Source organism: Calliphora vicina, chromosome 1 (genome assembly GCF_958450345.1).
Source record: "Calliphora vicina chromosome 1, idCalVici1.1, whole genome shotgun sequence".
NCBI lineage: Eukaryota > Metazoa > Arthropoda > Insecta > Diptera > Calliphoridae > Calliphora > Calliphora vicina.
This window is the reverse complement of record NC_088780.1, coordinates 6,922,890-6,945,680: the sequence shown is the minus strand read 5'-3', so window position 1 is coordinate 6,945,680 and position 22,791 is coordinate 6,922,890. Positions and strand designations below refer to the sequence as shown.

Here is a 22,791-nt window from a genome sequence, read left to right as displayed (position 1 = left end):
ATTCTATAAATAATTTAAATTATATAAACACAATTTCCATAATTGTGTTTAATGAAATCTACGAAATTTATCATATTTATAATACAATATTACCTTTGTCGACTTAAATTTTTATTTTCTAAATCTTATTAATAATTTTATTTAGGATGATATTACCGTTATCATTAAAATAATGTTACAGAAATAACAGAAAATACGGTTACCACGATTAAAAGGTACTCGTAGCTTAACAGTTTTTAATCGGTTGACAAACTTTGTATTTTCTATAGAAAATTATGTGTATAATAGTATTTCATGTAGAAAATCTTGTATATACCAATATTTGATGAAGAAAATCTTCAGTAATATCTGCAGAATATCTTCAGCATTTTCTATAGAAATGTTCAATAAATCTGTATCTTCAGTATAACAGTAATTTCTATGGAAAATATTCAGCGTATTCAATAGAAAATTTTTAGATTAACACTATTTCAAGGCGTATTTAACAAGGTGACAGCAGTAGCGAATTCAAATAAATACAGGCGAATTCACTTATTTTTTATATATAGAGTTTGACATACGGGCGAATATTTTTTATATATGTAGTTTGACATTTGTGCGTACTATTTCTATAATCAGCTGTGCTGCCGATGGCACCTTATTAAATGCACCTTGCACTATTTTCTATAGAGAATCTGGAATTTTCATATTTTTTATTTGTTAATATTCATATTTTCTGTGTTGTGCGAAGGACTTAAAACTCTGGGTGTATCGACACCCAGGTTGAAAATATTATTTTGAATTCTAAAAAATTTACATTTTCCATCCCTGATCAAAGTTAAACGCAGTCGGATACGCAATGTTATTGTTACGTTACATCAACGTTACGCTAACCCGGCATTAACAACAACAACACAAACTGCAAAACGTACTACATGTGTTTATCATTTTAGTAAACATTGTGACCGATTACAATTATAATTTTGATAATTTAATTTTTAATTTGTTAATAACAAAATATTTATAGTTATATATTCAATATATGATTAAACAATATAACACAAATTTAATAAAACAAAAAGTTTAAAGAAAAAATGCAGACTATAAGAGAATTTACGCGCAAAACAAAAAGAGGCAACATTTTAAAAGTGGGTGACAAACAAATAATAATTTCTTATTTTAAATAAAAAATAAATTAATATAATAAATCTATATAATTTTAATAAATAGATTGTGCGTGAGCATTATTTGCGTATAGATTTGGGATGTGGCTCCGATTTGTGTATTAGCTGTCAGCAGGAGGAAGACAGTATTCAGTTGCGTTCTGATCGTATGGTACATTCTACTTTATTCAATTTTCCCCATTATTTGGTATTGGATACCAATGTTGTATTGCAACAAATTGATGCCTTAGAAGAAGATGCTATAAAAAATGTTATAGTATTATCAACTGTGTTGAATGAGGTGAAACATCGTAGTACCACTGTCTACAAAAGATTCCATGAAATTGTACAACATAAGCCACGTGGTTTCTTTGTCTTCGTCAATGAACATCACAAGTAAGAAAGGATTATATTTATAATATTCCGAATTTAGTTAAATTTGTTTATTTTCAGAGATACTTACGTGGAACGTCAGCCTGGCGAAACGGCCAATGATCGTAACGATCGCGCCATTCGTTATGCCACCTCTTGGTATGATTCTCACATCTTGGAGACTCAAGACAAGAAATCATTTAAGAAGAACGCCTCTAAAGCAGAAAAAACTCGTGTGGTTTTAATATCTGACGATGCTGCTAACAGGGAAAAGGCTGAAAAGGAGGGTATTTTGGTGGCTACAGCAGAGGATTATATTAAATCATTGGTAGACTATCCCATGTTGATAGATAAATTGGCTCGTAAGAATTTTGAAAATGAAAAGGAATCACTGCCTTTGTTTCCAGTTCATCTTAGTTCTTCGGAAATATTGGATGGTGTAAGAAATCAACGTCTGTTACAGGGTGCCTTCCAGGCATCCAGAGAAAACTTCCTTGAGGGTTCCGTTAATGTGGAGGGTTATGAAAATCCGGTAAGTTGTATTTCAGAAATACCTATTCAATTGTGTCAGAAATTAGAAACTTCTGAAATACAATTGGAATGGATAAATTCATAATTAATCCGCATTTTATATTCCTTAGATTTTAATCCAAGGCCGAGAAGCTTTAAATCGTGCAGTCGATGGTGATCTAGTGGCGATAGAATTACTGCCCGAATCCGAGTGGTCGGCTCCCAGTGAAATTGTTTTAGAAGAATCTGAAGAAGTTGATGCTGGCGATGAACCGGGAACTACACCTGAAGAAATACTAGCCGCTGCTGCATTGGATGCCTCGTCGTCGGCCGAAAAAACACCCACGGCCAAAGTTGTGGGCATTATAAGACGCAAACGACGACAATACTGTGGTATTTTACAGCCCAGTCATATGATTAATTCAACCAGGCATATATTTGTGCCAGCCGATCGTAAGGTGCCACGCATACGTATAGAGACAAGGCAAGCGGAAAAATTGCAAAATCAAAGAATCATCGTGGCCATAGATACATGGCCTAGATCTTCACGCTATCCTCATGGTCACTTTGTTAGATCGTTGGGTCCATTGGGAGATGTAGAAACAGAAAATGAGGTGATTTTGCTGGAGCATGATGTGCCTCATAGTAAATTTTCGGAAGAAGTCTTAAGCTTCCTGCCACAAATGCCTTGGGAAATTACCAAAGAGGTCAGTTAGTATTTTTTAACTGAATAAAAAATATTTTACATACTTTTTTTTATTTGCATACAGGATTATGAAAAACGTGTGGATCTAAGAGATTTGTTTATTTGCTCTGTAGATCCTCCAGGTTGTACTGACATAGATGATGCTCTGCATTGTCGTGATTTGCCCAATGGCAACTTAGAGGTGGGAGTCCATATAGCCGATGTGAGTCATTTCATACGTCCTGGCAATGCTATGGATAACGAGGCTGCGGCACGTGGTACTACGGTTTATTTGGTGGGAAAACGTATTGACATGGTGCCTGAATTGCTAAGTTCTAATTTGTGTTCTTTGGTGGGCGGTCAGGAGAGATTTGCATTTTCTTGCATCTGGGAAATGGATCATAAGGCTAACGTTATAAATAAACGTTTCCACAAAAGTATTATCAAATCGAAATCGGCCATGACTTACGAAATGGCCCAACTTATTATTGATGATGACAAGCAAAATAATGAAATTGCAAAATCTTTGCGTAATTTGAATCGTTTAGCCAAGATTCTCAAAAAGAGACGTATGGATAATGGGTGAGTGGAATGTTTAAATTCCTTTAACTTGCACTGTTAGTTTGTTAGTTTAGGTAAAAATGTCTGAACTATATTTAGAACCATTTATCGTGGCTCAAATATGTTGAAATTTGCTATTCATACATGACAATTTAATATTATGTTCGAAAAAATATTAAAAATGGATCACGAATCGAACATTTTTTTAAAACCTTTAAAATCATCAGGATTTTTAAAGAATTTCAGTTTTATTGAGACGAATTTCTAAATTAAATATAAATTTTGCAATTTCGAAGTTAAAATTTATGAAAAAAAATTCAAAGCTTTCAGAAATTCGATTTTCAAATTCAGCAACATTTAAAAAAATCTCTTTTTAAAAAAAAAAAAATCGATTCTAATTTTATTTTCTATTTAAGTGCTCTGGTTTTAGCCTCACCCGAAATACGTTTCCAAGTGGACAGCGAGACACATGAACCATTGGAGGTAGAAGCCAAACAATTGCGTGACACCAACTCTATGGTCGAAGAATTCATGTTGTTGGCCAACATAACAGTGGCCGAACACATCGCAGCCGAATTCCCCGAGTGTGCCATGTTGAGAAGACATCCTAAACCCCCAGTCAGCAATTTTGATCCACTCATTAAGGCGGCCCAAAATCAAGGTTTCGAAGTTAAAACTGAAACTGGTTTAGAATTCTCGAAATCTTTGGACGAATGTGTTAAAGCCGATAATCCTTATTTCAATACAATGATACGTATTCTGGCTACCAGATGCATGATGCAGGCTTTATATTTTATAAGCGGCACATTGCAGAAAGATCAATTTATACATTATGGTTTGGCAGCAGATATTTATACTCACTTCACCTCACCCATTAGAAGGTAAGAATTTATGGAAAATTTCTTTCAATTTAAAAACTTTTTTATAAACTTCATTATGAAAGGATATATAATGTAAGGTTTTTCATTTCGTTTGTAATTTCCACATTTTTCATTTGCCCATATTCTGGATGGTTATACATAGCGGAGTCCGTCTGTCTGTTGAAATCAACCGAAGTCCCCAAATAACTTTCAAGCTTGTTTGATTCCTGAATATGTAGCCCTGGTTCAGTTGATATTTAATATCGAGTAAATCGACTCACAAATGGCTGAGATATAAGCAATATTGACACTTATTTTTATACCATTCACGGTTCGGCTCGGTTGCTATTTAAAATCGGCCCAGAAATGGCTGAGATATAAGGAAAAAACCAAGACAACCTCTTTTTTGAATTATATCTGGATTACTAAGTCATTAATATAGACAATATGGATAAGTCGGACCTACAATGGGTCAAAATCAAGAAAATATTTTTTAACCTGAATTTTTTTTCACTAAAAAAAAAAAAATTTCATACAATCTTTTTCACTAATAAATATGAAATTGAAGAAAAAAAATTAAAAAAAATTTTAACATAAAATTTTTTTCAATACAAAAAAATAATTTTGTTCACCTAAAAATATTTAAAATTTGTATTTTGAAGTATATTTCATAGACTTTGCAAAGGCGTATATAAGGCCATAGTAAGTCGGACCTACAATGGGTCAAAATTAGGAAAATATTTTTTAACCTGAATTTTTTTTCATCAAAAAAAAAAATTTCATACAATCTTTTTCACTAATAAATATAAAATTGAAAAAAAATTAAAAAAATTTTTAACATAAAATTTTTTTCAATAAAAAAAAAAAATTTCATCTAAAAATATTTAAAATTTGTATTTTGAAGTATAGCCGAATACAGCTCTCTCTCTTGTTTAATAAAAAAAGTTTTTAATCATCATCTTAGAGTATATTTTGGTGAAGGGTATATAAGATTCGTCACAGTCTTTTGCTTGCTTGCTTTTCACAAATTTTTTTATCACCAAAATTAGTTTTCACCAAATATTGAAATATTTTTTTCATCAAATTTAATAAAAAAAATTCACCTAAAAATATCGGAAATAAAAATTTGGTGGAATATATGTATCACTCTTATTACTTTAATTCTTTCCCTGAATTTTTTACAGATATTCAGATATTATTGTTCATCGCCTTTTGGCCGCTTCTATTGGAGCTGATAGTACATATGCCCAATTATTGGATAAAAAAGCCAACGAAGAACTTTGTCACAATTTGAATTATCGCCATAAAATGGCACAATATGCCGGTCGGGCTTCGGTGGGCCTTAATACGCATCTATTTTTCCGTGGCAAAGTTCAACACGAAGAGGGGTAAGTGTTTATTATATTAACGTTATACAATGAAGCAAAAATACTAATTCTCAAATAATTGTCTTTTGTTTTAGTTATATATTATTTGTGCGCAAAAATGCTTTACAGGTACTTATACCCAAATTTGGTTTAGAGGGCACTGTATATTTAAATTCTCTAAAAGACGATGCGAAAAAACTACCTGGAAATGTTACATTTACATTTAATGAAGAGGTAAACTATTTACTTTTCACTCTATATAGAAACAAAAAAAATAATTATTTTATTTGTTTAAATTTTAAGGACTATACCCAGCGTTGTGGTGAGGTAGTATTCCATGCCTTCGATCCAGTCACTGTGCGCTTGAGTTTAGATTCCACAAATGTTCAGCATGAAAAGCTGGTCTTCCAATTGGTCAAACCTTATATTAAAGGTTTTAGTGTTGAAATCGAAGAAACCAGCGAGGCAACAAAAGAAAATACTGACGTAGAAATGCCAATAGCTCCGCCGCAAAAGAAAAGCAAAAAATCAAAACAAAATAAAAATAAATAAAAACCTCAAAATATATTCTGCAATGCATTTTTTTTTTGTATAAAAATAGTACTAAGAAATACTGGACTAAATATTGTTGTAAAAAAAAAACATAAATAAACAAAAGATTCGTATAGAACACGAATAATTAAATTTGTTTCATTAATATCATACGACATCATCAACACTTTTAAAGCGTAAAAACTATTTTAGACTTTGGATACAAATTTTTAAAGTCAATGTCTTGTTAGTTTCTTATATTTTCTTAGGGCGGGTTTTTGACTTGATGATTGGAGATTAAATTAGGTTTAATCTACAAATGTTTTCTTTGGCTGCTCGATTATTTAATTTTATTCTCTGCAATAAATCGAAAATATAAACAGCTGATGAACAAGTATTTGTGTAAGAAACAAAATAAAAAAAATGGATTATTCCAGAGCTTGAAAATATATTATTTGTAGATAGATTTTTTATTTTCATTTGATGTAACATGTATGACAATACTACGAAGTTTAAAACATTAAAGTTAGATTCAATATATTTTTAGATTAACTTAATAATCAGATTATATTAATTTTATTTTCACTTCAAGTGAAAAACCCCTCCTTAAGCAATTATATCGTTGTTTCGATAAGTGAATTAGAATAATATGAAAAATAAAACAAAAGAAACGAATGACCGATCCAACAAACGCTAATGTTTTTATAATAAGTTTGTAATATAAAAAGCAGAATATTTGCATATTAATTTGCAATTTTACTTTTAATTGCTTAATTTCTTTTAGAAATTACCTGCAGACTTCAGTTGGTTTCTAAATGTTCCTAGAAACGGATGTGATTTAAGCGTAGAAAAGGATCCTAAATATTTTAATTAAAGAAGTTAATTTTTGGTTTAACAAATATTAAGGACTTGTTTAAATAAAGTAAAAATAAAATACTAAGCACTATGGATAGAAATGCAGAGTACAGTGGTGATTGTAAGTTAATATACGCAAATCAGTGATTAAAAGTTAATTAAAACAAAAATAAAAGAAAACATAATACTATAATCCTTTGAGATGTGATTTTTTTAAACTATTATATTCCTTTTGTAATAATTACAATAAGAATCAGGATCAAAGCAAATCAAAATTTAAAATAATTTATCAATATCAACCTTTTAATGGCAAATAGATGGATTAACTCCTTAAAAAATGTAGAGAAAAGTGAAAAAATAATAAAAGTGCTGTTTTTTATTTATTTAATGTGATATTTTTAAAGCAAATATCCTTTGTTTAGTGCTAAGAGTTTTAAATTAAAAAAAATATCTGAAAGTGAAATAAATCAGTTGAGAGGACTAAAACCTATTATAACTAGAAACTAACTATACATAAATACTGACAGTATTAATGTAATTTGATATACATAGGTTCAAAGTTCACATTTTTTAATAGATGCATGCAAAATTACTAAAGTAAAACAGATAATTACTTAAATCAATAGTTAATCAGATTTTAATGTTTTTAATCTCATATTAAAGCTAATGAAACTTAGATTAAAAAGTATTTTTTTTAGGAAATCCGTTTATCATCAAAACAGGATATAGCTTTGAAAATCGTCCTTGAACAAAGGATATCTCAATTTTTACTTAAATATCAGTTATTATATGGTTAAAAATATATACAAAATTCAGAATGGGATCATGGGGGCTTCTCGATATAATGTTATAATTGAATTCAAGGATATATTTGAACTAATGTTTTTACATTTATGTGTATATTTTAATAACTAATTGTTCAATTTTTATAATCTTGGTCTTGTATTAATCCTTGAAAGTTTTTTTATTCTGATGTATAATTAGTATGATTTGGGTCCTTTGAATAAGGATATCTCATAATTCATGTCCTTAATTTTAATATTTTGTTTTCATAAAAACTAGTTAATAAAAAATTAGTTGAAAACATGCCAAATATTGGAAATGGGATTCTAAGGATATCTAAAGATAAAGATTGCTTTTGCAAACTACATCATAGCATATTTTCTAATAATTTGTTACTTAAGAAGTATATTTTTATTCAATATAAATAATATATTCTTCGAAATATTATTAAATTTATACTACAACACTCTGAATTTTTTATTTAGAAAATGGAAGATGTCATTTTTGATATATCCTTTGTTCAAGGAAAATTATATAAGCATTACTAAAGTTATATACAACTGAAATTAAGAGATTTTACACCATTCTTAAATAAAATTTAAACTTTGAACCTCTATTTTTGAGAAACTTTAAATTTTGTATGACCATAAAGTATCTGTTTACAAAGTTTTAAGTAATTTGTAACCAGTAAGGTCCATGTTTAACAATACATAAGTTCAGAATGGTACCTTGAGGGGATCTCAAAAAAAACTTAAAATACATATTTTAGGCATATCTTTGTAATTAGTTGTCAAATGTTTATGAATTTAGTCTTATATAAATCGTTAAATTTTCTTAGTATATCTAAGAAACCCCTTAAGCAATATCCTTTAAGCAAGGACATTTTAAAACACATATCACTAAATTTTGTAATATAGCGCTTTTTAATTATTTTTTCTAACAAAATGGGAATATCCTTTGACTTAACTATTATTTCACTCAATCGAACTTAAAATTTAAAGCAATTTGTATAATTTTTTCTCGTTATAGAGACAATTTCAGGCCTGTCACAGAATTCCATTCCGATCGAAAGTGGAATTAATTCCGCATTTTGCTTCTTCAGAAAAAGTAAAACGAAAATATCTTTCGAAATAAAACCACATTCAATTTTCAAACAGGAATTTATATTTCTTTGTATTTATTTGTTTTTCTAAAAATTTTAATCAAACCAAAAACTTCATTTTAGTTTTAATTTTAAAAAAGTTGTCAAATTAAAATCAGAAATATAGAATTATTAAATATTTTTTGAATTAATTAAGTTATACGGAATCTGAAGAACCTAAAGCGAAATCGATAGGAATTGAAATCATTCCGAACAAAATGTGTGACAGGCCTATATGTATCTCTCAAGATTATAATCACCCTTATCGTGGTTGGCGTAAACGTCATACGCCTTCGACAGTTTCGTACTAGATTAAAGAAGCAGTTTGCATTTTATCTTTAATCTAGTACGAAACCGTCGTAGGCGTATGACGTTTACGCCAACCACGATTTTATATATTGAATAAAAATATCCTTCTTAAGTAAACATTTATTTAAAAATAATCTATGTAGTTTGCAAAAGTAACCATTATCTTATGACATCCTCAGAATCTCATTTCTAATTTCTGCCATGTTTTTACCAACAGTATAAACTTATTTTTATAAAATTAAGGACATGAATTCATTTTTATATAGGTTAAAAAAAATCATATTTTTATTAGATGCGTCCAAAATAAAGTAAAACATTTTGACATTTTTGATCTCACACTAAATAAAATGTTTTTTGCTTATCTATAATATCTCGGCAATAATAGACCTTTCGTATGAAAATTTAAAAAGTGAATTCATTATTTATAAAATTTATTTGTTATTGAATCATTCTAATTTCTTTAAATTTCTTCTTCTAATCCATAACAAAATAGCTTAAAAATGTATTAAATGATTAAATTTTTCTTCAATTCAAATCTAGTCCAAAAAATCTTAAGACAATTTTTTCAATTAATTTTGTAAATGATTTGATTTAACAAAAATTTAATCATTCAAAGTTTGAATAAATTCTGTTATTAATTAACTTTAAAATTGATTCAGTTTAAACAAAGGCTTTGGAATGAATCTAAAAAATTCAATATTATGAATGAATTTATGGAATGAAAGGCTGACATTCTTTAATTACGGATTAAGATTTTAGTGAATTAAGCTCAAATTTTATTAATTAATTCGAAGCTCTGATATTTAATAATTTGAACACTAAGTTTTTATATGAAATTTGGCTATAATATTCCTAATTTACAGTATCATTATATATTTCGGGAATAGCCGGGTACACGGGAATGTAGAAAAAAATTTCCCGATTCCCGGGAATCAAAAAAGGTCGGGAAATTAAAAACTCTAATACATATACATCCTAATTATGAATAAAAACTCCCCGGGAGTTTTTTCTCTTTTCTCATTTTTCCTATTCAAATTCAATGGGAAAAAACTCCCGGGAAATACATATTTGTATATCTAATTGTCCAATTATTTAAAACATAGTCCTACAAAAAGTCTTATTCTAATGAATTACTAAAAATAAAACATTTTTATCAGTAAGAGGATAATTAGTACGATTAGGGTCCTCTGATGAAAAATATATCGCAATTCATGTCTTTTATTTTTATAAACCCTGGAAATTGCATTCTAAAAATAAAGATAATTGGTACTTTTGCAAGCGAAAAAAGTACCTATTTTAATTAAGATGGATATTTTAATATAATATATGTAAAAATATTTTAAAATCTTTAGACAAATATCAAAGCTGTTCAATTGAAACGGCACAATTTTACACAACTCTAATATAAATGTATAAAGTTTATTCATTTAAAAAAAAAATGCAAAATTACCCTCTGATTTTTTTTACACTTTTACACAACATAAACATGAACAAAATTCCACAAAAAAAATAAAAGTTTTTGTTTTGAAAAAGTGTAAAAAAATCAGAGTGTTATTTTACATTTTTTTGGAATGAATTCCAAACCATAGCCAATAGAGAGCTCATTTACAAAAAATGTATCAACAAATTTGGAAGTGGGAACATATTGGTTTCCTTCCAAGTACTCATTGATTTTTGTAATAAACTTAAGTCCAAGTTTGACCACTCTCTCTTAAAATGGCAAATATGTTATAAAATTGCCGCTTATTGGCGTATACGAACCACTATACAGCATTGATTTTCTATGGGGTTTAAATCTGGTGAGTAGACTTGTGTAGTTCATGAATGACCTAGTCCAATTGAACTCTTCACTCAACTGAGCGAAGTGAATCGTTCATCGTACTGAGCGTTTTCAGCTAAGAACTGAGTAAAAACTGTAGTATGCACATATTTCTTTCAGTATTAATTAAAAGACTGCACATTCATTTTATCGTCTTCACTAAACCACATGCTTCACTTCACTCGTGAAGACTGTAAAATTCCTTCGCTTGTACTCTATATAAGCGATGCGCGTTCATATTCAGGTTACGAAGATTTTCGGCAATTTATTCGTACACAACCCGAATGTGACCACAAGAGCGTAAAAATACACACATATTTATTTTTTACTCATACATCCCTCTATTTGCCTACTAGTGCTCTAGAGTCTAGACTCTAAAGCTATATCATATCGTCCCCTAATAAAACAATAGTGTATAAGCATTTACACCATTATTTACTACATAACTGATTCTATATGTGGTCAAAATTTGGTGAAATTCCACTTCCACAAAGTGTGTCAAAAGATCAATTGAAATATTACTTTTGTTCTAGATGTCTACTAACACAAAAATTTTAAACACAATTATTTCGAAATGGCAAAAAAATGATACATTATTGTTTTATTAAGGGGACGATATACACATTGAAAATTGAGTGTGAGCTCAACAAAAATAATAACGACAACATACTGCACTAAAAGAGCTACCTAGTTCATTTGAGTGAGCTGAGCTGAAAAGAGCTGTCACTTCACTGAGCTAATAAACCTCACTCTACTGGTGAGCATGCAGATCAGTCAAAAAGTTTAATCATCGATCTTTACATCGATTCTCATAAAATTTAACAGTGTATATGAGGAGCCGCAGAACAAAAGGTACTTTTTTGAAAATTTAAAAATTTTGGGAAATTGACTTTTTCTAGCAGATTTCAACCAAAATATTATATAAATACCAAAAAATCAATTTGTAAAAAAATTCGAAAATGTACCTTTTTTCTGCGGCTCCTAATATCAGAAAATATTCAGACTAAATTTCGTATTTTTAATTCCACTTGTTTCGGCCATATCATGCTATTAACAGCTTATGTTCGCTGAGGCGGGTCATCGAATTTCCACATATCTTTGTCCATATATGTTGTACCGATTTTTTCAAACATTTTTAGGCAATTAAAAAGATTAATACTAAATTCCATACCCTTTTGTTTTGATACTATCACACTTAAAATTCAGTAAATAAAAATAATTCAAATATTTGTCCCTAAATAGCTGGCCACCACTGTTTATTACAACAAAACTGTTTAAACTTTTTGCTTGAGTTAATCAATTTCGCAGTCCAAAACTTTATACTGACAGTAGAAATGTGTCGCATTAATAAATTTTACAGTTGAAAACCTAACAAAACTTTTCGCGAGAAATTCCACTATTTAGTAAATAGCAAACAAGAAAATATATTAGAATATTTGAAAATGAAAATAAAATATTTAAAAAAGATATAAATAATATTCTTCAGAAAAGTAAACCAAAATTTAAATTTTTGAAAACTTAGCAAGGCATGGCAAATAATCGGAATAAATCAGATTGTACCGAAATTGAGTTTTTCTTTTAATTATCATAAATATTTATATCAATATAGAAAAATTAACATAAAAAAGTATTATGTATGCACTTAAAACTTAATTAACAAATTCGGGTTCAAACATGTCATCAATAATGATCTTTAAACTGTTTATTTATTAGAATTTAGGTATTCAATTGGAATCGTGTTTTTAGGACAAAATTTTATTACGATATTTTGAAAAATATGGCGATGTTTCATAAAGAAGAATAACAATAATGTCAAACCCCCAAATGCAATAAACAAAAACCTAAATTTGTTTGTATTTTCCCTTGAGCAATTACAAATACGTATTCAAAGATTTAATATAAATTGGACCAAATAAGGCATTCCATTGTACTATTCAGGGTCGAATTGTATACTTTAAATTTTATATAAGATATTGAAAAAGCTTTTGATTTCTACTTATTCTACATAAAATATAATCGCGTGTACACACTTTCGCTTATATTGAATTTTATTAAATCTGCATAAAAAATGCAAATTTTATAAAATTATTAAAATGTTAGCAATTCAATATTGTTAGACCCCTTTGACTCAGAAATGCAGAAAGAGAAGCAAATACATTTTCAACACAACTATAGCTAATACAACTGCGTATGTTGCCCGCCAAAAACAGGTGATATAAAAACGCCTCTGATAAGGTCACATTATTGGCAAATGACTGCATTCAACAAAATTTTATTATATTAAGAGCAACATACATATTTCATTGTCCAACAAATTAAGAATCTCTAAAATTAGGTTTCAATTTATGATATGAGGTTTAAATGTTATATTTTGGAATTAATGGTAATTAGATATTCGAGAGATATTTTAGATACATATTCTCACACGACTTATTGATATAAAAATAAACAATCAGGAAAGTAATGGAAATCAACTTTGAAGACGAAACTATTTGAAACTAAAACAAGTAAGAGAGCTATATTCGGCTGTGCCGAATCTTATATACCCTTCACCAAATTATACTTAAAAATTATTTTTCTTTAAATATTTTTATTTAAACAAAATTAATTATTTTTTTTAAACATTTTTTGGAAAATTTTTTTTTTCAAATAGTTTTTAAATTTTTTTTTAATTTTTAAAAAAAATTTATTTGGAAAAATAATTTATGACATAAAACATTTTTGATGAAAAAAAAAATCGGGTTAAAAATACAGATTTTAACATATTGTAGGTCCAACTTGTATACATCGTTGCAATGGACTTTAAAATCAGCCCAATTATGAATAAAAATTCCCCGGGAGTTTTTCCCCTTTTCTCATTTTTCCTATTCATATTCAATGGGAAAAAACTCCCGGGGAACAAACTCCCGCGGAATTTTTTATTCATAATTGGGTTGAATATCTATCATTAGATATCCATATTGTCGAGGTTGTCCCGGTTTCTTCCTTATATCTCAGCCATTTGTGGGCCGATTTTAAATAGCAACCGAGCCGGAAGAATTCCGGAGATATTGATTTATGAATCGTGTATGTAAGTTATTTGGGGGCTTCGGAAAGTTGATTTCAACAGACAGACTCTGGCTGAATCGACTCCGCTATCTATAAGGATCCTGAATATATATACTTTATAGGGTCGGAAAATTATATTGTGGAAATTACAAACGGAATGACAAACTTATATATACCCTTCTCAGGAAGGTGAAGGGTATAAAAAACAACAAGTAATATTGTTATATTCGGCTGTGGCGGATCTTGTGCACCTACTATCAATATATATTTTTCTTTTACAGTGATTATATGTGGGGTAGGGTCAATTATGGTAGAAAGATCACAAAAGTTGGAAGAAAGATTTAGGTTCTTATAAAACTACACCATTTCCAATTGTATTTCAGAAGTTTCTAATTGTATTTCAGAAATATCCATTTGTATTTCAGAAAATTCTAATACCAATGGATATTTCTGAAATACAAATAGAAAATTCTGAAATACAATTGGAAAATTCTGAAATACAATTAGAAACATTTTAAATATAAATTCTGAAATACAAATGGAAATTTCTGAAATACAATTGGAAAATTCTGAAATACAATTAGAAAATTCTGAAATATAATTAGAAAGTTCTGAAATATAATTGGAATATTCTGAAATACAATTAGAAATTTCTGAAATATAATTGAAAATTTCTGAAATATAAATGGAAATTTCTGAAATATAAATGGAAATTTCTGAAATTGAAGTGGAATTTTCTGAAATACAATTAGAAACTTCTGAAATACAATTGGAAATGGTGTAGTTTGTGTCCAATTTCATCACATAATTTTATCAGAATTGCACGCATAATCATATCATATTCTTACGAAATTGTACTTGAATTCAAATATAACGATTTTAACGGCTGATTTAAAAGTTGCATAATGCTTTCAAATAGCAGTGCCTACCAATCTGCAACATTATTAACATTGAATAAAAGCTTTCAGTTGATCATTGATCGTAAGTATGGCAACGCTGAATGTTTGCTGCGACTCGTATATTCGAATTCGAATATTCAGTTTTGAAAGTTAAAGAACATTGTAGAAAGTTCACCACAGATGGCGTATGTATTAGAAAGTTCTAAAATATACCAGCTTTGACAGTAAAGAGCAATCTAGAGTGCAGATGGCAGTGTTATAAATAGTGGCAGAGGTTGCAGTCGTGAGTGAGTTTATCAGCGACGCTATTCGAATAAACATTAACTGAGTACCTTAAAGTGTGTTGTATTTATACCCTACACCACCATAGTGGGGAGGGTATTATGCGTTTGTGCAGATGTTTGTAACGCCCAAAAATATTAGTCTAACGCCCACCTTAAAGTATATCGATCGACTTAGAATCACTTTCTGAGTCGATAAAACGATGTCCGTCCGTCTGGCTGGCTGTCCATGTAAACCTTGTGCGCAGAGTACAGGTCGCAATTTTGAAGATATTTAGATGAAATTTGATACATATTATTTTTTCGGTTCAAGGACCAAGCCTATTGAAACTGGCTGAAATCGGTCTATTATTTCACCTAGCCACCATACAAATGTCCTCCCGAAATTGGTCATAAATGTTTAATTTATATATGTATCTCCACAAATTCCGCTCCAAATAAGTTTTATATACACAAAATTCATGTCACCAAATTTAATTTAATAATTAGTCATAGCTCCCATATATACCCGCTTCCGAAAATCACTTTAACGTGCATAAATCGCTTAAAAATGTTGGTAAACACACAAAATTCAACATAGTTACTTTACTATAGACATAAATCACACGACCTAATTTCATGGTGATCGGTCCATAATTGGTCATAGCCCCCATATAAGGCCCACTTCCGAAAATCGCTCAAAAATATAAATTATTGGAATATTAAAAGAAAAATTTTTTTTGCTCTTTTACTTAGTGTAGGGTATTATATGGTCGGGCTTGACCGGCCATACTTCCTTACTTGTTTTTTTTGTTATTGAACATACATATCAAATATCTAATTTCAGTTTCTGATGGCTTACCCGATGATGTACATGATCCCATTTACTTGGACAGCTATAGAAGATCTATAAATCAACCAACAGATTTTTGGGATAAATTGGGACATTTGCTTGATTGGATGCGACCCTGGGATCGTGTGTTAGATAATTCAAATCCTCCCTTTACGAAGTGGTATGTCGGTGGATATCTGAACGCCTGTTACAATGCCGTTGATCGTCATGTGAAACAAGGCCGTGGCACTAAAGTAGCTATCATACATGATAGTCCACTGACAAACACTGTGCGACATGTAACCTATCAGGAATTATATGATCAGGTTCGATTAAGCACTACCAAAACTTATCACAATCATTCAAATTTTTATTATTTTTTATGACCACATATACTATAGATTACAAAATTAGCCGGAGGCATGTCTAGTTTGGGTGTAAAAAGAGGTGATAAAGTAGTCATTTATATGCCACGTATACCTGAAACAGTAATAGCTATGCTGGCTACGGTTCGTTTGGGTGCTGTTCATTCTGTAGTCTTTGGTGGTTTTGCGGCTAACGAACTGTGCTCTCGTATCGAACATGCTGAACCTAAACTTGTAATAGCCGCCAATTGTGGCGTAGAACCGGGAAAAATTATTTCATATATTGATATTTTACACAATGCCATTGAAATGTCCACTTGGAAGCCCATTTGCAATATTATATTTCAACGCAACAATGTCATGCAATCGACTTTGGATAGCAAAACCGATATTGATTGGGGGACGGTACAAAATTTGGGCGAACCCGTTGACTGTGTACCAGTGGAGGCAAATGACCCGCTGTATATACTCTATACTTCGGGTACCACAGATAAACCCAAGGGCGTGCAAAGACCTACAGGTAGTCATTTGGTTACTCTGATGTATACCATGAAGACTTTCTATGGCTTGAACACCGATGATGTTTGGTGGGGTGCCTCGGATTTTGGTTGGGTGGTAGGACATTCGTATATATGTTATGGTCCTCTATTGTACGGAGCCACCAGTGTTTTGTATGAGGGAAAACCCGATAGAACACCAGATCCTGGACAATATTTTCGGTAGGTTCTAGGAAATTAGAAAATTCTCGCAACTATAATCAAATAATTCAATATTTTTCATATCGTTTTAGCATTATTGATCAGCACAAGGTTGCCTCACTGTTTTCAGTACCCACCGCCTTTCGTGTATTACGTCGTGTAGACCCTGAATCCAAATTTGGTCAAAAATATTCTTTAAAATCATTGCGCTCCATTTTTATAGCCGGCGAACATTGCGATTTGGAAACTAAAAATTGGATTGAGAAAACATTCAAAGTGCCGATTTTGAATAATTGGTGGCAAACGGAGACTGGATCTCCGGTAACAGGCACCTGTTTAGGATTTAAACACAATTTAAATGTGCCACAATTTACCACCGGTTTACCCTTTATAGGCTACAACAGTAAGTTTGAGCATTTAGGTTAAGATTTTTGTAAAATTAATGTTTTTAATATTAATTTTCAGTTAAAATTGTACAACCCGATGGCAGTGAATGTGAAACAAATCAATTGGGTAGAATTGTTTTTAAATTGCCATTGCCTCCGGGCAATATGTCCACATTGTATGGAAATGATGAACTATTCAAGAAATTGTACTTTACCAAATTTCCGGTAAGTACTTAGGCTTTTGTTAACATTAAATTGTTTGTTACTTTTTAAATTAAGTTGATATATGTATATATAGAATTTAATCGTTAAAATGATTTTTGGAAGTGGCCTAGATCCAATTACAAACTGATAATATGACTAATTATGGACTGATTTCTACGTTATAGTATTTTAGATCCAATTCGTATTCTAGACTGTCTTCTAAAATGCCTCAGCTCTCCCTTCTAAAAGATCTTTAAAACTATTACAATTCACTTCTTTATATTCTCTAATTTGTACAACATAAATTTATTCAAAGTATTGACAATTGTCAGCATTGAACTTTTCCCTTTTTTTCTTTCTGGCAACATATGGATTCCAAGCCAAAAGAACTGCTCAACTTTTGAGGCCAAGAACGAATCAAGTCTGTATCGGATACTCTGTTCTGAAGTGAAGCGTATTCCAGAGAGAGCGTTCTGCATCGATCGAAACAAATAGTAGTCGGACGAAGCAAAGTCTGGACTATAAAGCGGGTGAAGTAAAACTTCCCAACAATTTCTTTCTAAATAGTTTTAAACAGCGTTGTCATGATAGAATATTACAGTTTCGTGTCTGGCCACATATTCTCGGCGTTTTTCGGTAAATGCTGGCTTCAAACTAATTAGTTACGTTCGATACAGGTTCCCTGTGATGGTCTGGTCAGATTTCAGCAGCTAATTATAGATAGGACCCTTTTGCTCTTATCAAATACAGAGCATTACCTTAGCGTCATGGATATTTGGCTTTGATATCGATTCGGCCTCTGGCGATCTCTTACGCTTCGGGTTATTGTAGTGGATCCATTTTCCATCGCAAGTAATGATTCGGTGCAAAAATGATTTTCTTTTATAGCGTTCAAGCATCATTTCAGACGGGCAAAATCGTCTTTCAAGGTCGCTCGGCTTCAATTCGTATGGATGAATCCTGCTGCTCTCAAACGTTTTGAAATTGCTGGTTGAGTAGCTTCCAATGATTTTCAAACTCTTGTTAGGTTTGACAACAATCTTCATGGAGTAATGCCTCCAATTCTTGATCTTCAAACTTTTTAGCCTGGTCGATCTTTGCCTCCTGAGATGAGACCGATCCAAACCAATTCCAATAGGCCTTGACTAAAGTATCCGGCCGAATCGATATCAAACGGCCAACATTGTTATACCCTTCGCCATTGATTGCAAGATTTACATAGACAAACAGACGGACATCGCTAACTCTACTTAGAAAGCAATTCTATAACCTGATATAAAAAATATCAAGCCTAGGTATAATAAGTTTTTAATATTATTTTCTTTTGTTTTGGTTCCTTGTATATTTTCTCTCAGGGTTACTACGACACCATGGATGCTGGTTACAAAGATGAAAATGGCTATATATATGTGACAGCTCGTGCTGATGATATAATTAACGTTGCCGGCCACCGTATATCCACCCAATCCCTTGAAGATGCCATTCTCCGCCATCCCGATGTAGTCGATGCTGCCGTATTCGGTGTACCCGAATCTACCAAGGGACAGGTGCCACTTTGTCTATATATACCACGGGAGAACTGCCTAAAAACTAGTGCTAAATTATCGGCTGAAATCATACAGAAAATACGAGATGTTGTTGGTCCCATAGCCTCATTCCGTTTGGTAGCACCTGTAAAATCGTTGCCACGCACGCGATCTGGCAAAACGATGCGCAAGGCTTTGGCCGATTTTGCAAAAAATGAATTGGTCGTGATGCCCGCTACTATAGAGGATCCTACTGTATTTGAGGATATACGTAGAGCCTTACAATGTTTGGGCTATGCCATGAACACTCCAGAACCGGTAATGGTCAATACAAATTAATATCCAATAACCATCACCATTATATTCTGGAATAATTAAAATTAATAATAGTTTGTTACAAAAAAAATGTTTAGTTTAGAATTGATAAAAGAAAAATTATAAATACACACATACACATATGTATACAGTTTAAAGAAACGAAATTCGTGTCAATTTATTTAATTTCCATTTAAACTCAAAAAGAAATCAAGTGGAAAAAACCAATTTTATGCGAAATGTATGGCAAATATCTGCACATGTACAATTTAATAATAATTCTATAGACTTTAGTCTATTTCCTAAAGAAAAAAAAAACGCATATATGTTGTCATACGTACACAGAGTTCATACACTATTTGAAAATCAAACAAAAAGAAAAAAAAACATTGTAGTAATTTATTTATTTAAATTTTATGCAAATAGTGTGTTGGGTTGCGCAAAAGAAGCAGTTGCTGCACTGAATTGAGCTGAATTTTAAAGTTTATCAACAAGAGCCCACAATAAACTAAACTATAAACGAAATTATTATTATATTTAGATTTAACTAAAAAATTAATAAATACAATTTAGAACACTGTACGAAAAAATCAAAGCATACAAAGTTTAAGAGCTTTAAGGGGAAAAACTTGTATAAATAGAAATAAAATAATGTAATTCATTTTAGTACGTAAAACCCTATCCATAAAAATTATAATATGTATTCAAATTTATGCTGAATATTCGAATAATAATGGAGATTTATATGACAACCACATTTCATTATAATGTAGTCGCTGGAGAACCAAAAATATTGGCTTACTATTTTTTATGAAATTTTTGGAAGCCAATGATGAAGCGGTCATCTAGTAAGAAATATATTTAGGTATCAAATGCTAAAATCGGCCACTATGTAAGGATTTCTAAAAATTATCTTTCAGCAGCTCGCATGTAAATATGAACATATCTGACAAATATACTTTATGAAACTCTATTAAATTGAATCAGAAATGACTGAGATATAATAGATTTTGAGAATGAGTTGTGGAATATTTGGTGAAAAAAATAAATTTAAATATTTACAGTAACTGTCCCAAACTTATAGAAACTCCTGCACAGAGCCCAGACTTTAATGCAATTGAGCATCTTTGGGAGGAATTAGCTAGGAGAGTGCATAAAATTTAACATGTTAGTTCAGATAAAAAAGTCCTTACTGGAAGCATGGACCACAATAGAGCCGGAAGTATGTCAAAACATGGTGAAATCGATTCAAAAGCGATTACACGTCATTCGAGATAACAAAGGATATGCAACTAAATATTTATCGCACACTTTTGAATACCTATTTTACTCTGTCCGATTTTGTGTTTGGCGCAAAAAATTGAGTTATTTTGGTTTTTATGCAAAAGTTTACAGTTTTAATTATGCAAATTTTAGTTTTTGTAATTTTTATAGATATATAGGTATGTGGAGTGTAAATAGAAGCGAAAAAAACAATTTATTTTGTACATCCTTTTATGTTTAGAGCACATTTATATCAGACAAACTCTTGTCCGATTTTGCGTTTGAGCCACTGTATATAAATCTGACCTCTAAAGGTAGGTTCACATTGATCAAATATTTTTTTTAAAAAAAAACGTAACCAATAGAATAAACACTTGTTTATTTGATATTATAAGACTTTTATAAGAGCAAATAATGTTAAACAATGTAATAATGATCTAAAAATGGGCAGATTATTTATATTAAAATAAATATTGGTTAACTTGAAAGAGAAATAACGATTGTTTAGTGGTTAAGCTTTTTTCGCCAAATGTTTCAACAATGTGAACGTACCATAAGTCAATAAATCATATACATACACACAGCCTCAGAAGTAAAAACACCAGTGAATTTTTTGATTTTTTTAAGATCATGAAAATTATTATAGTCCGACTTAAATCTATTTTTTTTCAGAACCGAATCTATTATTCAACCTAATCTCCAGCAAACCGAAACTTTTAAATTTTAATCGATGGATAGATTTTAGGATTTTCATTATTTTAAAAAAATCAAATAATTTCACTTTTGAGGCTCACTGTATAAACATTTTAAGAAAATTTTAATAAATATGTAGATTGAAAACTTTAAAAAAAATTTGATTTTGTTGCAAAAATACAAAAAAATACAAACATTTCCACAAACAATTCATTACAAATACAATAACAGTAAAATAATGACAATCAAATATTTTTCTGATATCCCTATATCATATACAGGGTTGTAGGGTCAATTATGGACCGATTCTCATAAAAGTTGGTAAAAAGATTTAGGTTCATATAAAACTTTTGGGGATTTTCGCCATACTTTACAGTGACTTAGAACTAATTTGTGCAAAATTTTATTAGCATTGCCGTATAACATTCAATTTATGACTGCTTAAACAGTATTCCGTGGGGACATTTGTATGGGGGCTAGGAGAAATCATGGACCAATATTGCCCATTTTCAATACCAAACAAACCTTATTTGATGTGTTACAAAAGAAATGACAAAATCAATATATTTTTGAACTTTTCTACATAAAAACTTGATTTTATTGCACACAAATAGTTTTTTACACAAAATCATAATTTTTTATACAAAAGTTAAGTAAATAGGATAAAATATTAACCCTTAAATGCATGAATTTTACTTTTATTTTTCTATAAAGTATCAAATATTTAGTTGATTTTTATTTGTTACATTTCATTTAGCTTTAGTTTGATTTAGAATTTCGTTAACTGAAACTTTTCGTACTCCATTTGATTTTTCTGAATAAGAATCTGAATTAGTATCAAGCTTATATTCGTCTGAAATTAAGTAGGACTGGAATGTAGACAACTGGCAACAATATGCATTAAAGGGTTAAATATAATAAAATATTAAAACGAACAGAAACTTAAAGCTAATAAGTGGACAAAGTTTTAAACAAATAAAATTATTCAATTTTAAGAATGTAGACTTCGTTAAAAATCTAAAAAATGTCTTTGGTTTTGAAATGTAATTGAATACAAATAAAAAATCTAATACAAATTTAATATAAAGAGATAAACTGACTCGATTTCTAATTTTGGTTATTATACAAACCTGTCACCATTTGTCATTAGTATCGGAATGGCTTCAATTTCTATTAGATTTTGTTCTACCTTCGTTAGATTCCAATTAATTCTGTTAATTCACAAAAACAAATATTTTATTTTTTTTAATTTTGAATTGGCAATGTTTGCTTATTAAATCCAAAATTAAGTAATGATGTTAATTAAAACTTGGGGTTTCCAATAATATTAAACAAAATTCAATTCCACGGAAGGTGGATTTATTCCA

At 30.2% G+C, this 22,791-nt stretch overlaps 2 protein-coding genes across 2 annotated transcripts; both read left to right on the top strand.

Annotated features, from left to right (window-relative positions):
• Positions 1-970: 970 nt before the first annotated feature.
• On the top strand, positions 971-6,181 carry Dis3 (exosome complex exonuclease RRP44-like protein Dis3). The gene is made up of 9 exons (XM_065498873.1): positions 971-1,127; positions 1,210-1,538; positions 1,596-2,046; positions 2,156-2,731; positions 2,795-3,291; positions 3,687-4,151; positions 5,315-5,518; positions 5,593-5,731; positions 5,801-6,181. Exons 1-9 carry the CDS (start codon positions 1,074-1,076, stop codon positions 6,047-6,049), a joined length of 2,964 nt encoding a protein of 987 aa, XP_065354945.1. The 5' UTR covers positions 971-1,073; the 3' UTR covers positions 6,050-6,181.
• Positions 6,182-6,816: 635 nt separating this feature from the next.
• On the top strand, positions 6,817-19,635 carry LOC135949342 (acyl-CoA synthetase short-chain family member 3, mitochondrial). The gene is made up of 6 exons (XM_065498872.1): positions 6,817-7,004; positions 15,990-16,300; positions 16,376-17,058; positions 17,130-17,440; positions 17,503-17,648; positions 18,983-19,635. Exons 1-6 carry the CDS (start codon positions 6,974-6,976, stop codon positions 19,490-19,492), a joined length of 1,992 nt encoding a protein of 663 aa, XP_065354944.1. The 5' UTR covers positions 6,817-6,973; the 3' UTR covers positions 19,493-19,635.
• The last annotated feature ends 3,156 nt before the right edge of the window (positions 19,636-22,791 follow it).

Coding starts and splice junctions, on each gene's coding strand:
- Dis3 (XM_065498873.1), top strand. CDS start 1,074: ATGCAGACTATAAGAGAATTTACGCGCAAAACAAAAAGAGGCAACATT. Junction 1,539..1,595: donor TTCGTCAATGAACATCACAA/GTAAGAAAGGAT, acceptor GTTTATTTTCAG/AGATACTTACGTGGAACGTC. Junction 4,152..5,314: donor TTCACCTCACCCATTAGAAG/GTAAGAATTTAT, acceptor AATTTTTTACAG/ATATTCAGATATTATTGTTC.
- LOC135949342 (XM_065498872.1), top strand. CDS start 6,974: ATGGATAGAAATGCAGAGTACAGTGGTGATT. Junction 16,301..16,375: donor ATCAGGAATTATATGATCAG/GTTCGATTAAGC, acceptor CATATACTATAG/ATTACAAAATTAGCCGGAGG. Junction 17,059..17,129: donor GATCCTGGACAATATTTTCG/GTAGGTTCTAGG, acceptor ATATCGTTTTAG/CATTATTGATCAGCACAAGG.